Source organism: Rhododendron vialii, chromosome 3a (assembly GCF_030253575.1).
Source record: "Rhododendron vialii isolate Sample 1 chromosome 3a, ASM3025357v1".
Taxonomy (NCBI): domain Eukaryota; kingdom Viridiplantae; phylum Streptophyta; class Magnoliopsida; order Ericales; family Ericaceae; genus Rhododendron; species Rhododendron vialii.
Window position 1 is genome coordinate 23,889,786 of NC_080559.1, and position 20,353 is coordinate 23,910,138.

At 37.3% G+C, this 20,353-nt stretch overlaps 2 protein-coding genes across 2 annotated transcripts; one reads left to right on the forward strand and one right to left on the reverse strand.

Annotated features, from left to right (window-relative positions):
* The first annotated feature begins 13,852 nt into the window (after positions 1-13,852).
* Positions 13,853-19,399, forward strand: LOC131320580 (uncharacterized). Its single transcript, XM_058351316.1, has 6 exons — positions 13,853-14,088; positions 14,219-14,363; positions 14,775-14,932; positions 16,911-16,995; positions 17,092-18,087; positions 18,943-19,399. Exons 1-5 carry the CDS (start codon positions 13,988-13,990, stop codon positions 18,079-18,081), a joined length of 1,479 nt encoding a protein of 492 aa, XP_058207299.1. The 5' UTR covers positions 13,853-13,987; the 3' UTR covers positions 18,082-18,087; positions 18,943-19,399.
* On the reverse strand, positions 18,349-20,213 carry LOC131321242 (proline-rich protein 3). The gene is given in 3 exon segments (XM_058352245.1): positions 18,349-18,979; positions 18,982-19,053; positions 20,162-20,213. Coding segments are annotated over 3 exon segments (573 nt in total). The 3' UTR covers positions 18,349-18,530.
* Positions 20,214-20,353: the final 140 nt, after the last annotated feature.

Here is a 20,353-nt window from a genome sequence, read left to right on the forward strand (position 1 = left end):
TTTTTTTTTTTTTTTCTTTTCTTTGTTTTAAAGAAACACACACACACAACACATCAGCACACACACGGCACTCATGCACATTTTTTTAGAAAATTGCTACACCCCCCGGCCCCACCTACCTTTTCCCAGTTTACCCCCCCGCCTCCCCTCTCTCTCTCTCTCTCTCTCTCTCTCTCCACCGTTTGCTTCTTTTCTTCTTCTTTTTTTCCTTTTTTTTTCCAGTTTTTTATTTCATTTTATTTCATTTTATTTCTTTCCGGTTTGAATTTTTTTTCTTTTTAGTAATAGGTTCAAGTCTAATTCTAGGCTTTGTAAAGTAATTGAGAGAAAAAAAGTGTTTAAATTGATCATGTTTATCCCACTGTTTTCTTTTTCTTTTTTTGTCCTTTATAGATTAAAAAATATAATTACAAAAATAAGTGTTTCAATTTTCAATCCGTTTGAACTAGTGCAAAGATGTTATTTTTCTGATCATTTCATCCTAAATGGTCGTAATAAATTTTTGGCTCCAAAGCCTTTCAACGAACACCCTAAGAGAGTCCTGAAACTAAATAATGAGTCTTAGGGTGCTCGTTGAAAGGCCGTAAAGCAAAAAATTCATTAAGATTACAATTAGTGTTCGGGAACTAATTACGAAATGTATTTTGCAAACGACATACTAATCCATAATACAAATGTTATAATTAGGATTACTTTTTTTTAACTATAGTATAATTTTATAAATTTGTTAACCATTATTTAGCATAGATCCTCTTAACTGATTCAGTAGTATGTTGCTTCAAATCACGTTTATACTCCATAGGATTGCAAATGGATGGTTTCTATTTTTTTTAAACTAAAACGGAAACGTTTTAGGGCTACTATTTCAATGGGGGCAGCAGAGCCCCCGGGTCCCCCATACTTTTTAATTTATTATTTTATTTAATTACTTATATCTTATTTATTTAATTTCTATAAATACACCCTTTGTATATTTAAAAATATAATTCAAGAATTAAGTGCTTTAATTCTCAATTCAATTAAATCAGAGCAAAGATCGTTTTTTTTATTATTTTATTTTAAATGGTCATAATGAATTTTTTGGTTTAAGGCTTTTCAACAAACACCCTAAGACTCATTATTTAGGGTGTCCATTGAAAGGCCTTGGAGCCAAAAATTTATTATGACCATTTAGGATGAAATGATCAGAAAAATAACAACTTTGCACCGGTTCAAATGGATTGAAAATTGGAACACTTATTTTTGTAATTATATTTTTTAATCTATAAAGGACAAAAAAAGAAAAATAAAACAGTCGGATAAACATAATCAATTGAAACACTTTTTTTTCTCTCAATTACTTTACAAAGTCTAGAATTAGATTTGAACCTATTATTAAAGAGAAAAAAAAATCAAACTGGAAAGAAAGAAAAGGAAATAAAATGAAAAAAAAAAAAAACAAACCGGAAAAAAAAGGGAAAAAAAAAAAGAAAAGAATAAACTGTAAAGAAAGAAAGAAAGAAAAGGGAGAGGGAGAGAGAGAGAGAGGGAGAGCGGGGGGGGGGGGGGGGGGGTAGCAGCCCTCTCTTTTAAAAAAAATTGCACTTTAGTCCTTTAAGTTATTAAATATAATATTTAAGCATCTCAATTAAAAAAAGATGTTACAAGGGTGGTCATGCACATGTCCACAATGATAAATTTAATTCTAGCAGTTATAGTAAGAATGACATTCTCGAGTAGAAAATTGATTCAGATGATGATACACATGCCTTCTACAATGCATACGCTAAGGAAATAGCGTTTAGCATACAGAAAGATAAGTTGAAAGTTGACGAAGCCAATGTGCCTCGTAAGAGGAAATGGGTATGTTCAAAGCAAGGTCGAAGAGCAAAAAAACATTTTGGACCGTAAAGATCATAAAAGAACCCCTAGGGATGAAACTAGAGGTGGATGTCGAGCTACTTTCAGCATCCAATATGATAAAGGAGTTGAAAAATATGTGGTGACTCACCTTGACGATGAACACAACCATCCATTTATAGAGAAACGTTGTGTGCCTTTCCTCCTCTCACATAGGCGTGTGAATGATGTGGTTAAAGTTCAAACAAAAGCTATGCACAATGTCGGTGTGAAGACAGGTCAGATCATGAATTTGAAGGTCAATGAATCAGGGGGATATGGGGATGTGGGCTTCACTCTCAAAGATCTACAGAACAAAATTGAAGTTAAACGCAGAGTGGAACTTAAAGACGAGGATGCAAAGGGTGCTTTGGGTTACTTATCTGTGATAGCCGATGCCAACCCATTATTTTTCTTCAAGTATACCGTGGATGAGGACAACCGGTTAGGTAAATTGTTTTGAGCGGACTCAAAGTCTCGGATGGACTACGCTGCTTTTGGTGATGTACTGATACTCGACACAACCTATCGAACTAATGTATATAAGAAACCGTTTGTCATTTTAACCGGTGTGAATAACCATTTTCGTATGACTATTTTTGGTTGTGCCTTGTTGGTTGATGAGACGTTTGTAACATACACATGGGTGCTAGAAACCTTAATGGAGGCCATGGATAACAAATGACCTATGTCCGTAGTGACAGATGGTGATAAGGCAATGTGTCAGGCAATTAAAAAAGTCATTCCGGATTGTAGGCATCGTCTTTGTTTGTGGCATCTATCGCAAAATGCCGCGACAAATATCCACAAACCTGAGTTTTAAGAAGATTCCAAGTGGTGTATATAAATGGATTGTGAAATAGATGAGTTCGAAAATGCTTGGGATCAGGTGGTGAAACGGTACAATATTAAGCAAAAACCTTGGATGTTGGAGACTTATAGCAAACGTTCTTTATGGCCTCAAGCATACCTTCGTGGCTATATGTTTGCTGGGGCATCGAGTACACAGCGGGTAGAAGGCATGAATGCCTATTTCAACCAGTTCCTAAAACAGAGACTAAGGCTATTTGAATTTATGGTACATTACGATAGGGCTCTTAGGCGTATTCGAAATAGAGAGACAAAGGCAGAGATCCGAACAGAGAACAGTTTTCAGGTTTTGACTACACCACTGAAGCATCTAGAGAAACATGGAGCCGACATGTTCACTCGAAATATTTTCTATTTATTTCTTGAGGAACTTAACCGAGCAGGCAAGTACATTGTTGAGAAAACACTAGTTTTGATCGAGGGGATAGACCATCACAAGTATTACTTATATAAATATGAGTCACATAAGAAAACATGGACAGTTGACTATCATCCAGTGGAGATTCGAATGATGTGTTCTTGCTTGAAATTCGAATCGTTTAGCATACCCTGCTGCCACATGATTTGTGTAATGAAATTAAACCATCTATTGTGTATTCCCCAGAATTGTGTCTTGCAGAGGTATGTTTCAGCTCACCAATATCGTAGCACATGTCATCATAAATTTCAATTTTTACCACATCGTCATGATGAACGTTCATTTGATTCAGTTTACTAAAAGTAACCTTCACCTAATTATACAAACATACCCACAAATTCAGGTTCATGTATGAAATGAATTAAAATGCGTATGTGTGCATGTGATTGAATTATATTACCTCATTATGGAATCCCTCCAACTTCCGAAATAGTCGAAAGGTCTTTTTAAGTTGTGAATCACCCTAATCATTCAGGCGAGGAATCGATCGCATAGTAGCATACGCGCTCTCGAAAGTTGGAGAAACATATCCAAGTAAAACAACTGCATGACAAAAAAATAATTGCATAACAAGGGATCTTATGAACAACAAACAAAAATAAAAAAGTTAACACGTTACATAATTTGTGAGTGTTTTTTCATTTGATGGAAGTACATCTATATATTGTGTAGGTAACACATGAACCAAGCAATTGTCAGAACATAATTGAGGTACATACCAATAGGAGAAACAAACATCTACTGATATTAACCCTTTTTTCGTCTTGGTAAATGTTGATGCCACAGACTAGGGAGTGCAATGTTAAGTTCCCCTAATTGCAATTCTTCATGATTTCAACATCCTTCATGAAATGAAGGGAAAAAACATTCAGAGATACCTTCGTGGTTGGGCATAAAAGTGCACCTAATGCATATAAAGCAAATTTTCGCTTGAACTCATCTCCAGCATCAACGGTCTTTTCGTCTTCGAGATACTTTCTTAATCCATCCAAAGGAATTACCCCATTGACCACTCCAACACTTTCATGCAAACTCTCCATTCTTTCAAAAGATCCTCGTATGTCAATGTCACAGCCGTTGGATCATACTCCCAATATATCACTAACGTCTTTTAATGTGAGGTTAAATTGACAATCATGTACATCAAAAGAACAATAGTTTTAATATCAGGTACAGTTTTTTTCTTATAGTCGTTTCTATAGTTTTTTGAATCAGAGAATGGATATCGATTACGATAGTTTTTCCCGCATTAAAGAGTAAAACCAACCATGTTCACTTCCTAAGTTCTCTGCTTTCCCCACTGAACTAAGAGGGCTATATAATTGAATTTTAATTGTATGAGGCATTCTTACAAAGACATTCAATGCAATAATAGAACCAAACATAGAACAACCATTACATTTTCTATGAGCAACAATTTCATGGCTAGAATGATACTAAATTTTGTTATGATTATGCCATGCACCGTTAAGACCCCTAACAAGAATATTTGCACAATGACAGTAGAAAATCCCAACATATAGACACTCAAAATTTTCAAGATGAATTGATACACGGCTTTTTACCGATTGTGGCAACGATAGTTGTTTGCGGTGGTTTACGATGGTGCTAGTGGTGCCGGTTGCGGTTGTTTATAGAGTGCCTATCCGATGTTATTAGTGAGGAGTGACCTTCGGACCTCTGCAATATCAGGTTATGAAGAGAGAGAGAGAGAGAGAGAGAAAGAGAGAGAACGTGGGACTGTTGGGGTTTTTCAAAATCATAGTATGAACGTGGAGAGAGGGGGCTAGGTTTACTCCAATTGTGAAAAGAAAAAAACCGTTTAATCCAACGACTCAAACATAAGTTGGCAATAGGAGCCTTTAAATCGGCATATTCTCCAAGAGATACTGCCTTATTTTATTATACCTAGCTGCTACATCCATATAGAACGTGGGAAAAAAAAGATACATACCGAGAGACTGCAAGAGAGAGCACACCTGATGTTCTCAATAACTTCGAGATGTATTAAATGAGACACAATAATGACGATTGAAACCGTTGATTGCGTTTTCTTTGTTGATTAAATCTTCCACGAATTTTTTTGAGAATTATCAGGTTTAGAAAAGCCTCTTCATCTGCTCCCTAATTCGATAAAAAAAGAATATTTTCATCCGATTAATGGTCTAACGATAAGCGATGAACTTCATTCTTGGTACATTTAACTAATTCATATTCTGTAAAAGATAGACAGGTTCGATCGAAAAAAAAAGGGCTTACATGGGGCTCAGTTGTTGCATTATTAGACATTAATATGCATCTGGATACATTAAAAGTCTTTCAATTACGTAGTTGTCGATATCCGATAATTTTCAATTTTGGTGACAATGCTGAATATCGTATAAATTGACATCCTAACAGTCAAGATCGATCATTCTAAAAATACACTCACTAACGACATTTGAATTGTACATTCAATTTATATTTGATATGAAACATAGTCCTCTGTTGTAGTTGAATATAGGGAAATTTTTAAAAATGGTCCCTCTAGTTTGCACGAGTTCTCATTTTCGTCCCTTTACTATTAATTGTATCAATTTTAACCCTATAATTTTCATTCCATCTCAATTTCGTCCTTCTTCTTGACGCCGTCCATGAAACAAACGGAATTGAATGGCAAAATTGTCATTTTCTCTCATAGAGGGACCAAATTGAAATTTTATGCAAACCAGAGGGATTATTTTTAAAATTTTACATTTTACTTTCGTTTTTTGCAAATAAAATAAAAAAGACCATAAGTAATGTATTTGACAACTGAATTATTTTTTATTGGGTAATCAAACTATATTGAAAATTTTATATTTCATTACACATTACAAAAATATTAGAAAATGCATAAATAAACCCCTTAGCTAATGTCTTTGTATCATGTTCTTATAATCTTCTTATTTTTTCACCCAATAAAAAAAATGTTTAAAATCCGTGTTTATTTGTTATATGAGTGATCTTATGAGTAAGTCCCAAAATAAATACACTTATACCCATATTTTAATGTATTTGATCTCTTAATATTTAATAGTATTTCATTGCTTAATTAAACACAATTACAAGATTTCTAAATACTACTGAACAACTTTTTCTTTTTAATTATGTGACAAAAAAAATAACGATAGTGAAAATTCAATTGAAAAAAAAAAATACAAGACCAAGACAATTAACATAAGGGTTGTTTTTCAAATTTTTTCAAATTTTTTGTGATGTATATAATAAAAACTTTACAAAATTTCAACATATTTTTTATTATTCAATATAAAATGAGATGAGAAATATATTATATATGATGTATTTTAAATTTATTTACAAAAACAAAACTAAAAAATAAAATTATAGAAATAGTCCCTCTAGTTTGCATGAGATCTCAATTTAGTCCCTCTGTGAGGAGAAATGACAATTTTGTCCTCCAATTCCGTTTGTTTCATTAACGCCGTAAGCGAGAGGGACGAAATTGAGACATAATGCAAATTATAGGACTAAAAGTAACACAATTGATACTAGAGGGACGAAAATAAAAATTCATGCAAACTAGAGGGACCATTCATAAAATTTTCCCTTGAATATAAGGTAGCTATGCGACCATGACACAATAATGACGATCAATTCTGTAGAATATTTTATGTTTGTTGATTAAGTCACCTATGTAAAATTTTGCATCGATCTGATTTAGGAAGCTCCATCATCGACATGCAAATTTAATAATAGAATGATATTTTTCATCTAATTAAGTGTCTAGCTATAAGCCATCAACTTCATTCTTGGTACGAATGACCTAATTGATATTATGTAAAAGATAGACGATTTTGATAAAAAAAAAAAACACACACACCTTACATGGGGCTCAGATGGTGCATTATTAGATTTTAATGTTGTATTGAAATTGAAAGACTATATTTGTCGAAGTATGAAACTACAAGGATTAACTATGTAATTTAACCAAAAACAACATTCTTTACATATATATATATATATATATATATATATATATATATATATATATATATATATATATAGGAATGAAGGGTGCAAGACTTGAACCTCTGATATTTTAGATAAATGTTCAAACTCTAACATCTTATCACTGTGGTACATAATTGAGAATTTGAAATTCTAAAGGCTATTAATTATATAATACTTTCTTGTACGCAGGGGCCCTATTTCCAGGCTGAAAATTTGAGAAGACAATGACCTCAAATGCATCCGTCTTAGTGGTTGACCTGCACTTGTAGATCATATTATAGCCTATGTCATTGGTGTAAATCAGTATGTCGACTATAATAATTTTTTTAAAAAGAAAGTACAATGACAATAAATTTACAAAATTATTTAGATTGTACTTCCACGACCTAATTCCAAGGACAACCATTAAATTTGGATTTGTATGCATAGGGTGAAGGTTTGGCACCCATCCACCTGTCAAATATATAGTGCCAATTGTTAAGTGCACCGCCCTGAATATCAGTATTTTGAGACAGTTGGGTAATTATTTGTTTTAGTGACCTCTCATTTTTCCATGAAAAATTGAAGAAATTTTGATTTTTTGAATTAAATTTTGTAGAGAAAGAATTTAATTTTGACTAATATTTTGAGAGGAAATTATAGTTGTATTTGAAAATTTGGGTATAGTGTTTATTTTTTGGTGAATTTCTTGGATGAAAATTTTCAGCGAGAACTTCATTTTTAATTTAAATTATTGAGGTATTGTGTAGGGACAAATAAGAATTTGAAAAAATAGTGTGGAGGGAATCGAAAATTGAGATAATATGGTGGAAATTTTAAAGTTTTGAAAAAATAATGTGGCGGGAATTGAAAATAATTAGTGGTATGGTATTTTGAGATTATAACTATCGTTTACTGAACATTCCGATTGAATTTTTTTATACAACATGTTGTTGGTATGAAAATGCTAATTTATGGTGTTGTAATAACAACTTTGGTTATTTTACTAAATTTGTGTTATGGTATTTTTTTTATTATAACTATCGTTAACTGAATATTTCGATTGAATTTTTTTTATACAACACGTTGTAGGTATGAAAACGTCAATTTATGGTGTTTTTATAACAAATTTGGTTATATTACTAAATTTGTGGTATGGTATTTTGCTGATTATAACTATCGTTAATAGAACATTCCGATTGAATTTTTTTATACGACACATTGTGGGTATGAAAGCGTCAATTTATGGTGTTATCATAACAAATTTGGTTATATTATTGAATTTGTTGTATGGTATTTTGCTGATTATAATTATCGTTAACTGAACATTCCGATTGAATTTTTTTATACGACACGTTGTGGGTATGAAAATGTCAATTTATGGTGTGGTCATAACAAATTTGGTTATATTACTGAATTTGTGGTATGATATTTTGCTGATTATAACTATCGTTAACTGAATATTCCGATTGAATTTTTTTTATACGACACGTTATGGGTATGAAAACGTCAATTTATAGTATTGTCATAACAAATTTGGCTATATTACTGAATTTGTGGTATGATATTTTGCTGACTATAACTATAATTAATTGAACATTCCGATTGAATTTTTTTATACGATACGTTGTGGGTATGAAAACGTCAATTTTTGGTGTTGTCATAACAAATTTGGTTATAATACTGAATTTGTGTTATTTTAGACATGTGTTATTACGAAATATTTTAATTAATTTCCTTTGGTATGACACATTGTGGTAAAAAAACGTCAATTTATGATATTGTCATAACAATTGTGATTTGTTATATAATTTGTGGTATTTAAATATGTTTTCTTTTGATACGGCACGATGTGTTAAGAAAATGACAATTTTAGGTGTTGTCGTAACAATTGTGGTTATTTTATAAAATTTGTGGCATTTTACAAATATTTTTAACTTGGGTATAACAATTGTTGATTCTAGTACTGTAACGCCCCGAAAATTCGGCGACATTAATAAAATATTTAAAAGATTATTTTCACAAAATAAATTTATAAATTTACTACATCACTAGTTCAAAAGTATATGTCATTATATTACAATCGTTTTGAATAAATCAACATATTACAATTTCTGAATAAACTTAGAAACTTCCAAAATAAAGTCGAGTTAAATTAATCAGAGCGACTATGCGCACGGAAACCAAGATTTTCAGCTTCTTCCTCATTAGGATTTAACTCGATCGAATCGTACGACACTTCTGTTCCATCTTCGGTACCTGGCGTTCGAGTTACCAGGGCAACATAGTACCGTGAGCGATGACGCTCAGTAGCCAAAACCCACCCGAACCCATAACTTACAAGCAATAGGAATATAACTGTCATGCATTAAAAATAACATAAAAAAAGAACAATCAACTTTTCTTTCATTACTATCCTTTAACCTATGTGAAATCTCGGATCTTATCCACAGATCCGTTCCTACTCATAACCTCTGGCACAAACACTGGTGTGGCCCGACTCCCCTTTTCCAGATCCGGATGAAAGATACCTAAGTTATGTACTTGGGTATCCCATCCGCAACCATAAGTTCGGATGAAACTTCACCGGCAACGCTTAAGCGCCGTCTAGCCCGGGTTGAACTTCACCGGCAACGCTTAAGCGCCGTCTAGCCCGGCGCCGTCTAGCCCGGGTTGAACTTCACCGGCAACGCCCAAGCGCCGTCTAGCCCGGGTTGTGACACAAGCACAATGCCACCCTTATGTCCCGTCCCAGCATCCGAGAGCTGACCACCACCATGCCATACCCAGGGTTCGTAAATCAACACTTTCAACAAATCACCATCAATCAACCTCCAACAATTTAATCCCCAAATTTCTTGTCCGGAATCACAATCACAGCCTCTCATATTATCCATTTTCCTTTAAACTTACTTTCACGTCTAATATGTTAAATCCGCACATCGCAACCAACCCATGAACTTATTTGTCCAATCTAACAGTACAATAACATTTCACAGTGTAACATTTTTCAAAACATGCTCACAGGCTACCAGCAATTAAATTCGCGATAATAACAAATCATGCGATAAAGCTAAACACGTATTAATTTATCATACGTTCAATTTAATCATGCAATTCAATGATCCAACTAAACACACTTACATGCTAAAATTATTTAACCGTGCGATAACACTAATCATGCGATTTAAACAAATTACGTTATTCCTTTTATTTTCTCTTTTATTATTCCAAGCTAAAATCCACGTTTACTCTTAATCATCTCGGGGTGTTGACGGTATTAGAAAAATTCGCATTTACAACCAAACTAGGATCGCCTCGAAACTAATTAATGTTGGGACTTATATTAATAGATTCCAATACACTAGAGTTAGATTTATAAGCTAAACAACTTGAGGGACCAAACTGTAATTTTTCTAAAACATTTCAATATTTCCAGCGACTGCCTTTCTTTCTTTTCTTTTCTTTTCTTTTTTTTTTAAACAAAACAGGACAGTGTTCGAACAAAGTGGTTTCCGGCCCGAACTCGGCCGGCGACGTCGGGTTTAGTTATTATCATACCGAAACACGAAACAATCAATACGGAATACAATTCATATTTAGGGAGGCGAGTTCGGACTACCTCGTGTCGGCGAAACGATTTACGGAGAGGTTTGGAGCGGCGACGGAGTTCGGTACGTGGCGGCGGAGCTATGGGGTGATGGTGACCCGGCTGGTGGGGGTGGTGGCTGCTACGGAGAAGGAGGAGCCGAGGGAGGTGGTGGTTCGCGGCTGGACGGAGGAGGTGTCGGGCGGTGAGGAGAGGAGGGACGGAGGGAGTACGGAGGAGGTGCAGGCCGAAGGTGGTGGTTAGCATGGGTGGCGTCCGGTTACCACGGAGAGGAGGAGAAGGAGTTCCCGCTGGTGATGTACGGCTGGAGATGGAGATGGTGATGGTGGCCGGTTGGATTCCGGTGGTGAAGAGATGGACTACGGTGGTGATGCTCGGGTGGCGATAGAGGTAGTGGCCCGGTTGGTGCTCGGTGGTCTACGGAAAATGGAGGTGGCGGAGAGGTGGGGCGGTGGTTATGGTGGAGTCCGGTGGTGGGGAGGGGATTGGCCGAAGGTGGTGGAGATGGCTGTCTTTCTCTCTGTCTCGTGTATGTGTGAGTGAGTTATGTATAAGTGTATGTATATGTATATAATAGGAACAAGAAAAAGAAAAGTGGAGTGGGAGGTGGAGTGTTGAAGTTGTTGGATTGGACAGGAGGCATGGCGGGGGAGTGGGGCTGCCGAATCTAGCAGAGGGAGAGGGTGATGGAGTATTGGTTTTGGTTGGGAAAAAAAATGATCCAGTGCCACTCATGCACACACTAAGAAAATTACTCGTTAGATACGTGTGCGCACAATCAATTACGAAAATAAAATTGGCGTGATGACATGAATAAATTTTCGCATTAAATAAAATAATGAGCAAAATATTATTTTTTTGTTTTGGAAATTATTATAATATATTAAAAAATATCAGGTCTTTACAAGTACGACATATTTTGATTTTGTTATGGAATATCATACAAGTCAAAAAAAATTTGGTACGACTCATTGTGGTAAGATAATGCCAATTTATGATGTTGTTATAACATTTGTGGGTAGCATTATTTAATTTGATATTGTACGCATATATTTAGTTAGGGTACAAGTAGTATGGATTTCGGTACGAATAATTATGGTTACATAATAACAATATTTTTTAACTATGGGTAACCTGCTAATGACATGTTCAACAGGTACATTTTAAAGTACGAGTCATAACTAGAATCATAAATATACATTAGAAAACCAAAAATTGGCATAATAAAAACACAAATTGTCATAATTTACACATACAATATACCCTGTATACCATAGCTTCCTGCTTATATCATTATATTAAAAAAAAAACCTTTATATTACTCCTGCCACGTACCATCCAAAAATAATTATATTACCACGTGGCCCAATATGAACGGAGAATTCCTACAGAAATGTTTCGTGCACAACAAGCTGTGCACAACAGCCGTTTTCTCCCTTCTCGGGTCGCACAAAGATGATCGGAGCCGCTCATTTTGTTCAAAATATATCGTTTAAGGTCTCTGTAAAAAATGAGCTTCGTTCGATATCATTTGAGGCGTTAACAAAACACCCAAAATCACTTCAGAATTTAGCCATCTCAATCTGATACCTATAGATACTCGATCCAATCGTATAACTTTTCATTATCCGAAAATCTGAATGAAAAGTTAGATGGTTGGATGAAGCACCTATAGGTATTAGATTGAGCTTATTTTTTACAGGGACCCTTGAAAAAATGTTTTACATTTAATGAACGGCTTGGATAATTTGTGTGGGACCCGTGGTGGGCCCCACAACGAAATCTGTGCACAAAAATCTGTACCGGTAGCAGAACTCAATTTCAAAATGAACTCAGAACAAAATCCGGAAAGTTAAGAGAGAGAAAAGGAACACGTCTTTTTCCAAATACTGACTCTGAAAACCCACCCCAAACTCCATTGACATTTGTCGACGACGACATATCCCCAAATTGCCATTAACGGCGACCGGCGCCTCCAGGGTCGAGGACAAAATTGGTGCGTTTGTCTCTCTCTCTCATGAGGTTTGGGATGCGAAAGGGGGGCTACTAGTTGAGGAGAGGTTGGAGGCTGTTTTTGGGAGAGTCGATGTGCTGTGTAAGGAGGAGAACGCGGCGAGCCGGAGTGGAAAGTTGCGGCTGTGGAGGGGGAGGAGATGGTGGTGGGTTTGATCTTATAATGAAAACCCTACATCTCAAATTTTTTTGCTCTGTAAAATTCGAACTCTCTCAATTTTTTGTCTTGATTTGGGTTTCGACCATAAAATTTTCTTGTTTAGACGGTCCATTTTTTTTTATCTCAACTTTATAGGACCCCAACGATGATAACTGGTGTATGTTTCGGGAGAATCCTTCCTCTGAATCAAGCTTTGAGGTGAAGGGGATTCTGGCTGCTGATCAATGTCCGCTATGCGTGACGGAGGTGGAAACTTTAGAGAACTTTTGTTTCAATTGTGAGTTCTCCCGTGGACTGTGGAGTTTGGGCTGTGTCGGACTTGGCTCTGGATTTTGGGCTCATCCACTCATCCAGCCAAGTACTTTCTTAGATTGTTTTCTTGATTGGGTGCTAGCAGCACCAGATGAACTATCATATTGTGAAGGGTATTTTATTTTGTGGGGTTTGTGGCTTCATCGGAACAAAGCTTATTTCGACGGCAAATAACAGTTTGTTACTCAAACGACAGAGATGATCAAGCAAATCTCAGCCTCTGTGAAGCATTCAATGGAGAATCTGGATTATGTGTGGTTGCGGACATTGTTTGTATAGCTTGGTTGAGGACCTTAATGACTTGTCAAAATGAATGAGATTGTATGTTTGCCAGGCACACGCCAATTTTTTGCTCGACCTTTGAAGCGCCGATCGCCGTTAATGGCGCTTTGGGGGATTTGTTGGCGCCAATAGAGTTTGGGATGGGTTTTCAGTAAGATTTTGGAAAAAGTCTGGGTCCCGTTTTCTCTCTCTAATTTCCCGGGTTTTGTTTGAGTTTTTTTAAAAATTTTGGGTGGGCCCCCCTTCCACCTCAGCATGTTGTACGCTTTCGGTACAAATGTGTAGTACCCATAGCAATTCTCATAGGAACTAATCCATTCATCATCAGGGTCCTAATCTCGGACACAAATTGCAATCCCAAAGACAGAACACCGCCACCGCAAATTCAAATTAGGTCTCAGTTTTCGCCACCACAACTCAACCACACTCATTCTCAACTCTCTCTCTCTCTCTCTCTCTCTCAATCAAACCCATGTCCAACAGTGCCACTTCTCTTCACAACGATCTCTTCTCTTCATTGATATCAGACATCAAGACCTACACAGGCAAAGACCCTCTTCTTCCATGGCTCAGGTAAGCAGAATCCAAACAAACCCATCTCTATTTTTCCTTATCAGAAATGAAAACCCATCTTTATTTTTCTCCTTCAATATCCTGTCATCTGAATTTGTATGTATAATGTGCGTATCGGTTGTGGGTGTAGAGGGGTCCGGAGGATGAGGGAGTCTCTCCCTCCTCACCTTCTCAGAGAAAAGCTCCCTCGGTTCCTCCAGAAGTGCGCCCAGACCTTTGAAACCGATCGCCGCTACACGAATGACTTGCGCTACCTTCGCATTTGGTTGCAATTGGTAACTTACCCATCACTTGTTCCTGGTTTTTTTTTTTGTCGGTTATCATCGTGGGTCGTTCTTGGTTTGATGTATTTCTTTGTGTTTATTAGTAATGTATATTATGTGGGGTTGTTGTGAAAATAGTGGAAAAGCTATAGATGAGTTAGGTTTCTGTTGACTTTTGAATCAAAGTTTTTGACAGCAACTCATACCTAGTTATCTTGCTTTCGAAAGCAAAAATTTCTTTTATTTTGGTACCAGCAAGGGGAAAACTTCTGTCAACTCTCAACTAATACAATGCCCGAGTGTTTTGCAATACTAGGACTCGGGACATAGGAAGGAAAAGAAAAGAAAAGGAGCTTTTTGCATTACTTGGGTTTTTGTGGATTTGAGGAACAATCTCATTATTTGTCGTTGATTAATTTTTAGATGGATTTTGTGGGTGATCCAAGAGCAGTATTAAGGACAATGGAAACGAATCGTATTGGGATGAAGAAGGCACTGTTTTATCAAGCCTATGCTCTTTATTACGAGAAGGTGAAGAAGTTTGAGGATGCTGATAAGATATACCATTTAGGGGTGCAGAAGTAAGCAACCTTTTCCTTTCCTGGTTTATTGTGACCATAATAGCTGGCTCTATAACCATTTGAAGGAACAAGATACCTTTGTATAAATACAAAATACACACGTAACAAAGTATCAGCATATCACGACATATGAAATAGAGTGCAGTCAGCCTGCCAACAATGGCCTGTCTTTCGATGTTGAAATTACTTGTAACAAGTTTCTTTTTCTCCATTCTTTTCTATACTGTGCTCAAACAATAGTATTAATTTCTAGCTATTGCTAGGAAATGCGTGCTCCACAGTTCTTGTGGTAATCCCCGGGAGAGTATTAAAAGCGTATTAGATTGCTTAGATTTTATTTAATACAGGACATCTCTGGTGATTTTATGTTGATGTTCTAAGCCTAGTCGAGTTTGGGGTAAAGTTGTTGTAGAAGATATATGCAAAATCTTTTACACGTAGTTGGCTTACTCTTGCATGTAATTGCTTCCTTTGGTGTCAAATTGTCAATAGTCTTAAATCAAACAGATTCTTTGTCAATTTTTGGTACTTTGTTGGAAAAATTGATTTTGATATGAAGGTCCTTTCACGTGTCTCTTGTACACTTACTTTCCATGCCCAATTAATGTCGCAATAATGTAAAAGTAAAGGTATTACAAATTAACAAAAAACACAGTGCTATCTTCAACCATCTACCCATGTCACTCACAGCTCGTTTGGAAGGAGCAACTTCGAGAGAAAAGAAAAGAAAAGAAAAGAAACTGAGGGAGAGAGCTCTCTCTTGCACGGTTGGCTGGACAAGAAGGTGAGAGAGCAGAACCCCTTCAAACCCCTATTTCGTTTCTCACCAATAATGGCAAGATTCTATGTTACATGGACTCGGGTGCGGGTGCAAGTCCAAGCGTCCGACCTTCCTAAATTTAAATCTTAGGATATGTGGATATGTGTACCCAACTTGGGTACAGGTACGGAGACACGTCCTGAACTCTTGTTTGTATTATATATTGCATATACTTTTGTCAGATTATGTACCGTAAACTCTGTTTAGAAATGTATTTGAACAAGAAAGGGTTTAGAAAATTATGTTTCTACTATTTTCCTATTTCATGTCTATGTGAAATACTCGAAATATCGCTTTTTTAGCTAATTTGATATTCCTTTTCTGTAAGTATCTTAACAATTAGAGGATCCGAGTGTCCAAAAGGATACGAGTGTCAGACACATGAACACGGGTACTGGAGCCAAAATGAAGGATCCATGTAACATAGGCGAGATTCCGTGAGAAAGAGAGATGTTTCCAATCTTACCCCGTACGCTGCTCCCCTCGCCACTGCCGCACCACCACTTCTGTCCTCAAACCACCATCGCCCTGCAACCCAGAGAGAGAGAGAGAGAGAGAGAGAGAGAGAGAGTGTGTGCGCGCGCTTTTGCTAGGGCTCCAAGTAAGACTGCTTTTGCTGATGATAGATCAGATTGTCTCCATGAGGGTTTGGTTTGGGGGATCTGCAACTATACTTCGGGGCTGGAGAGAGAGATTGAGTGACGGAGAGTACTGTGAGGTTATGGTAATGGAACTGCAATTTCACGTTGAGATCTCTTTCACGTTAGGGCTGGATTAAAAGGAGAGGGTATATTGGTAAACGTACACATGACACCTTCTTTTCTTTTCTCACCTATATTTTGTCCATCCAAATGAGATGGTAAGAAATCACACTCCTTTCTTTTCTTTTCTCACTAATAAGGGAGATGACACCCCTTTCTTTTCTTTTCTCACTAATAAGGGAGATGACACCCCTTTCTTTTCTTTTCTCACCTATGATGCCAAAGGGGCTGTCAAGGTTTGGACTTTATGTGGATGGTTGATTTCACACTGAACTTGGTGAATTATTTATGTAGGAGCTAACAGGATTTGTACAACTTATAAACTAACTGGTTCAGTTATACCTAATTGACATCTCCTCTGTATTGGGGTTTATTTCATCTTTGAGTCCTTGAATAGCCTTGCAGAGCCAATAGACGAGTTGCAAAAATCATACGAGCAGTTCCTTCATCGCATGGAGCGACACAAGAAAAAGAAAATACAGGTTATCTTTCTTCTTATTTTGCATAGTAAGGGTTTTCTCATTGTCTCTGAGGCTCCTTCATTAGGTAAATGCTAACCACAGTTGAATGCTGTGCAGAGGCAGGAAAGGGCGACCAAGGGGATTCTCCGTATTGGGAGCATTCCTCCCACGTGTAATGATTCTAAACGAACCAATGAGAATATCTGTGGAGATATAGGAGCAGAATCAGATGTACCCAAGAAGTTTTCCAGTGAAGATACAGTTGTCGTAAGAAGATTTGTAGATACTGCCATTGTTGGGAAGTCTGAAGCGGAAGATGCACGCCATCATGGTCTGGTGGAACCCACAATAAACACAAAAGAAGCCTTGAATATGATTAACAACATGTTTCGAGAACCTATGGAGCAAGAATTTGTTAATAGGAAATCACATGGAAGTCGTCCTAAAGCTGGTCAGAGATTGGACAAAGGATTTGAGGTATTTGTTGATGAAAACTTGAGTGAGGCTGGATCTTCAAACCAAAATGGAGATAAGGGTTTTGTACAAGAACCATTTCAAATATATATAGACGATGACGAAGAAGGCTATGAAGTGGAGGATAGGATGACCGTGAAAGATCATTCAGAGAAAAATTCTCCAGAAGTTAATGCATTTGTATTTCCACGTCCAAAGGAAATACCGTCAGAATGTTCCATTGGGCTAGATTCAGAGAGAGCACCACATGCAAGATTTAGAGAGGATACAGTAGTTCGTAGATTTGTGGGGGCCACCATTTCAGATGAGCCACAGGTGGAAAATGTATGCCACCATGGCCTAGTGGAGCCCACTGTTAACCTGAAGGAGGCTATGGATGATATAAATGGCATGTTTGGGAAGCCAATAGATTTTGTTAGGACTAATAGAAGGAAAAAGGACAAAGCTCCAAGTAGTAAGAATAATTGTGGTGGGTTTGTAATACTACCTGACGATGACTTGGAATATCAACACGGGCATTCACGGCCAAGCTCAACTGCAAAAAATGTAAGTGATTTGTTCGAGCCAACTGTGTGCACGAAGGAAGCCATGGACGACATTAACAAGATGTTTGGAATGCCGTTAGACTTCTAGTGCAAGGTAAACTGGCTAGCTGCTGTTCCTGTTTGGAATTTTTTATTTTTGGTAAGTACCTGTTTTGAATTTTCTGGAAGTGATATGCAGTATTCAACACGGCATTTTGCTCTGCTTTGACAGGTTGAACTTCAATTTTTAGAAATATGACGTTTTTGGTTGTTTGTGCCTTTCAAGTGTTCTTGTGCCACATATTACTATAAGTAGGACAACATAAAACAAAAACACGACCTGATTAAAGAAACAGATATCAGATACTTAGGATAATGGATAGGAAATACTCACTCAGTTTAGGTCTCTTGTGTGCCCCCACTAAGAGAAACACAACTAATCTCATCTGATGAAACAAAATCATTGAGAAAATTAAAATTGCTGTGTTACTGTTTAGACTGCAGAATGTTTTCATTGAAGAAATATAACAAAGTAGGTCCTGATACATTTAAGAATTGTTAAATGAGCAGTGAATGGGAAACTAACAAGAAAAACAAATGAAAATGACAATAACAACGAATCATGAGTAAAGGATAACGGAAAATGAAGTTTAATGGGTGAGTCGTGGGAATGCAGTGAGCTGGGCAGAATGCCAGGGGACTTGCCGAATAAACCATGGCCTCGTAATTCCTCCTAATCAGTTTCTTGCCCTCGTAATGGAGTGGCAAACCATTGAGTCCATAGTTCACATTGGTGAGGAGGTTGCTGCTTTCTAGAGGCGATGTAAGTAGTTTCACATGGCAGGAAGTGAGGGGAAGGTCCAACAAGTAGTGGCCCATCTTGAAACCTATCAATTGTGGATATAAATATGCATTTGCATCTGTTTCGAATGCTTTGTAATAGCTGACACGCTTTCTGTAATCTTTGCAGATAACACTGACTTTAGCAGCTGGGATTGGCTCAGCTTAGACCATGTTCTGTAGTGCTGGCAGCCCTGGCAATAGACCATTCCTTCCATCACGACGTCTACGCTCTGCCCAGCTGTTTTGGCAGGGACTTGGTCTCATCGGCAGATATTGCTTGGAAGGAATAAGTGAGCAGGAGGAAAGAGGTGACGATCATGGTCTCCATTCTTGCCATGTTGTAAGGGGTGATTGGAGATTGAGACTTAAGTAGGTTTTTTTGGATGGATGGAGATGGTATTTATGGTTTTCTGTCTGTGAAAATGTTTGGTGTTTTCATGGTAGCTGTGGTGTTCAAAATTGTTGTGTACGTGAGGGCCACCTTCACTTGTTCAATTGTCTACTTGGTTGTAGTATTCTGGTTATCTTCTTAATCCCATGACCGACATTGGGTTTTATGTAGTTATGGCAATTTCATGCCTGCAGATCCATCTCTTTTGCTCTGTGAAGTTCAATTTTGATAGCAATTTGTTTGATTTGGGTTGGGGGGAAAAGCCATGCCACCTGCTGCTACATCAACGGGACGGGCATGGCAATAAACGAACACAACAGTGAAACACGGGTAAATAGGACAGAACCAAAGATGTATACTCAGATTTGGCAACCAGCATGCCCTTCTCTCTCTCTCTCTCTCTCTCTCTCTCTCTCTCTCTCTTAACCCTAGAGAAGAAAACAGATCTGTGCTCTCAGGGGGAGAAGGCTGCCGCCTCCTACTCCCCCCGGGTCCTCCTCTTCCCCTCTCCCCTCCTCTTCCCCTCTCCTCTCCGTGGGGTTTTCTTGGCTCTGTTCTTGGTGCGGTTCAAGTGTTGCTAAGCTGCTAAGCGGCAATTGGGTCTCCGGCCAGTGGTGGGTGTGCTTGGTTTGGTTCCGTCTCTTCGTTGGCTTCCCAGATGTGGTAATTTGAGGCCCGCGGTGAGATAATAAAGTTGAGGTTAGGTTAGGATTTTTGGTTTTTTTTTGTCCGGATGTATTGTCTAGACATTTAGTCCGGTTTCTATCCCGGCTGGTTTCCCCAGCCCGGGGTTTGTACCGGTCTGGTTTTCCCAAATCCGGTGGCTGTGGTTGGTGGATCAACAAGTGACTGATTTTCCGTCGATTCTGATTTCCATCAATTTTTAATGTTGTCTTTGATATAGAGCTCTGTCATCTTGATGCGATTGGTGTTTGGGTACTAGTTCCACGTATACCGATCCATGTTGCGCGTGTTGACGGTGTGAAGAATAGTGTTGGCTCATACATAGGTGCTAGACATTAGCTTCGTCTTTCGGTATTCTTTGTATATTGTTTTGGGACTTGATTGTGTTTCTTTATCTCTGTATTCGGATGGAAATCTATAGACGCCGTATGGCTCATTAGAAGGATAATATCTTCTCTTTTCA

Excerpts from the sequence above, each read along its gene's own strand:
- LOC131320580 (XM_058351316.1), top strand. The coding sequence starts at position 13,988 with ATGTCCAACAGTGCCACTTCTCTTCACAACGATCTCTTCTCTTCATTG. Across the intron at positions 14,089-14,218 it reads CCTCTTCTTCCATGGCTCAG|AGGGGTCCGGAGGATGAGGG; the intron begins GTAAGCAGAATC and ends TTGTGGGTGTAG. Across the intron at positions 14,933-16,910 it reads TACCATTTAGGGGTGCAGAA|CCTTGCAGAGCCAATAGACG; the intron begins GTAAGCAACCTT and ends GTCCTTGAATAG.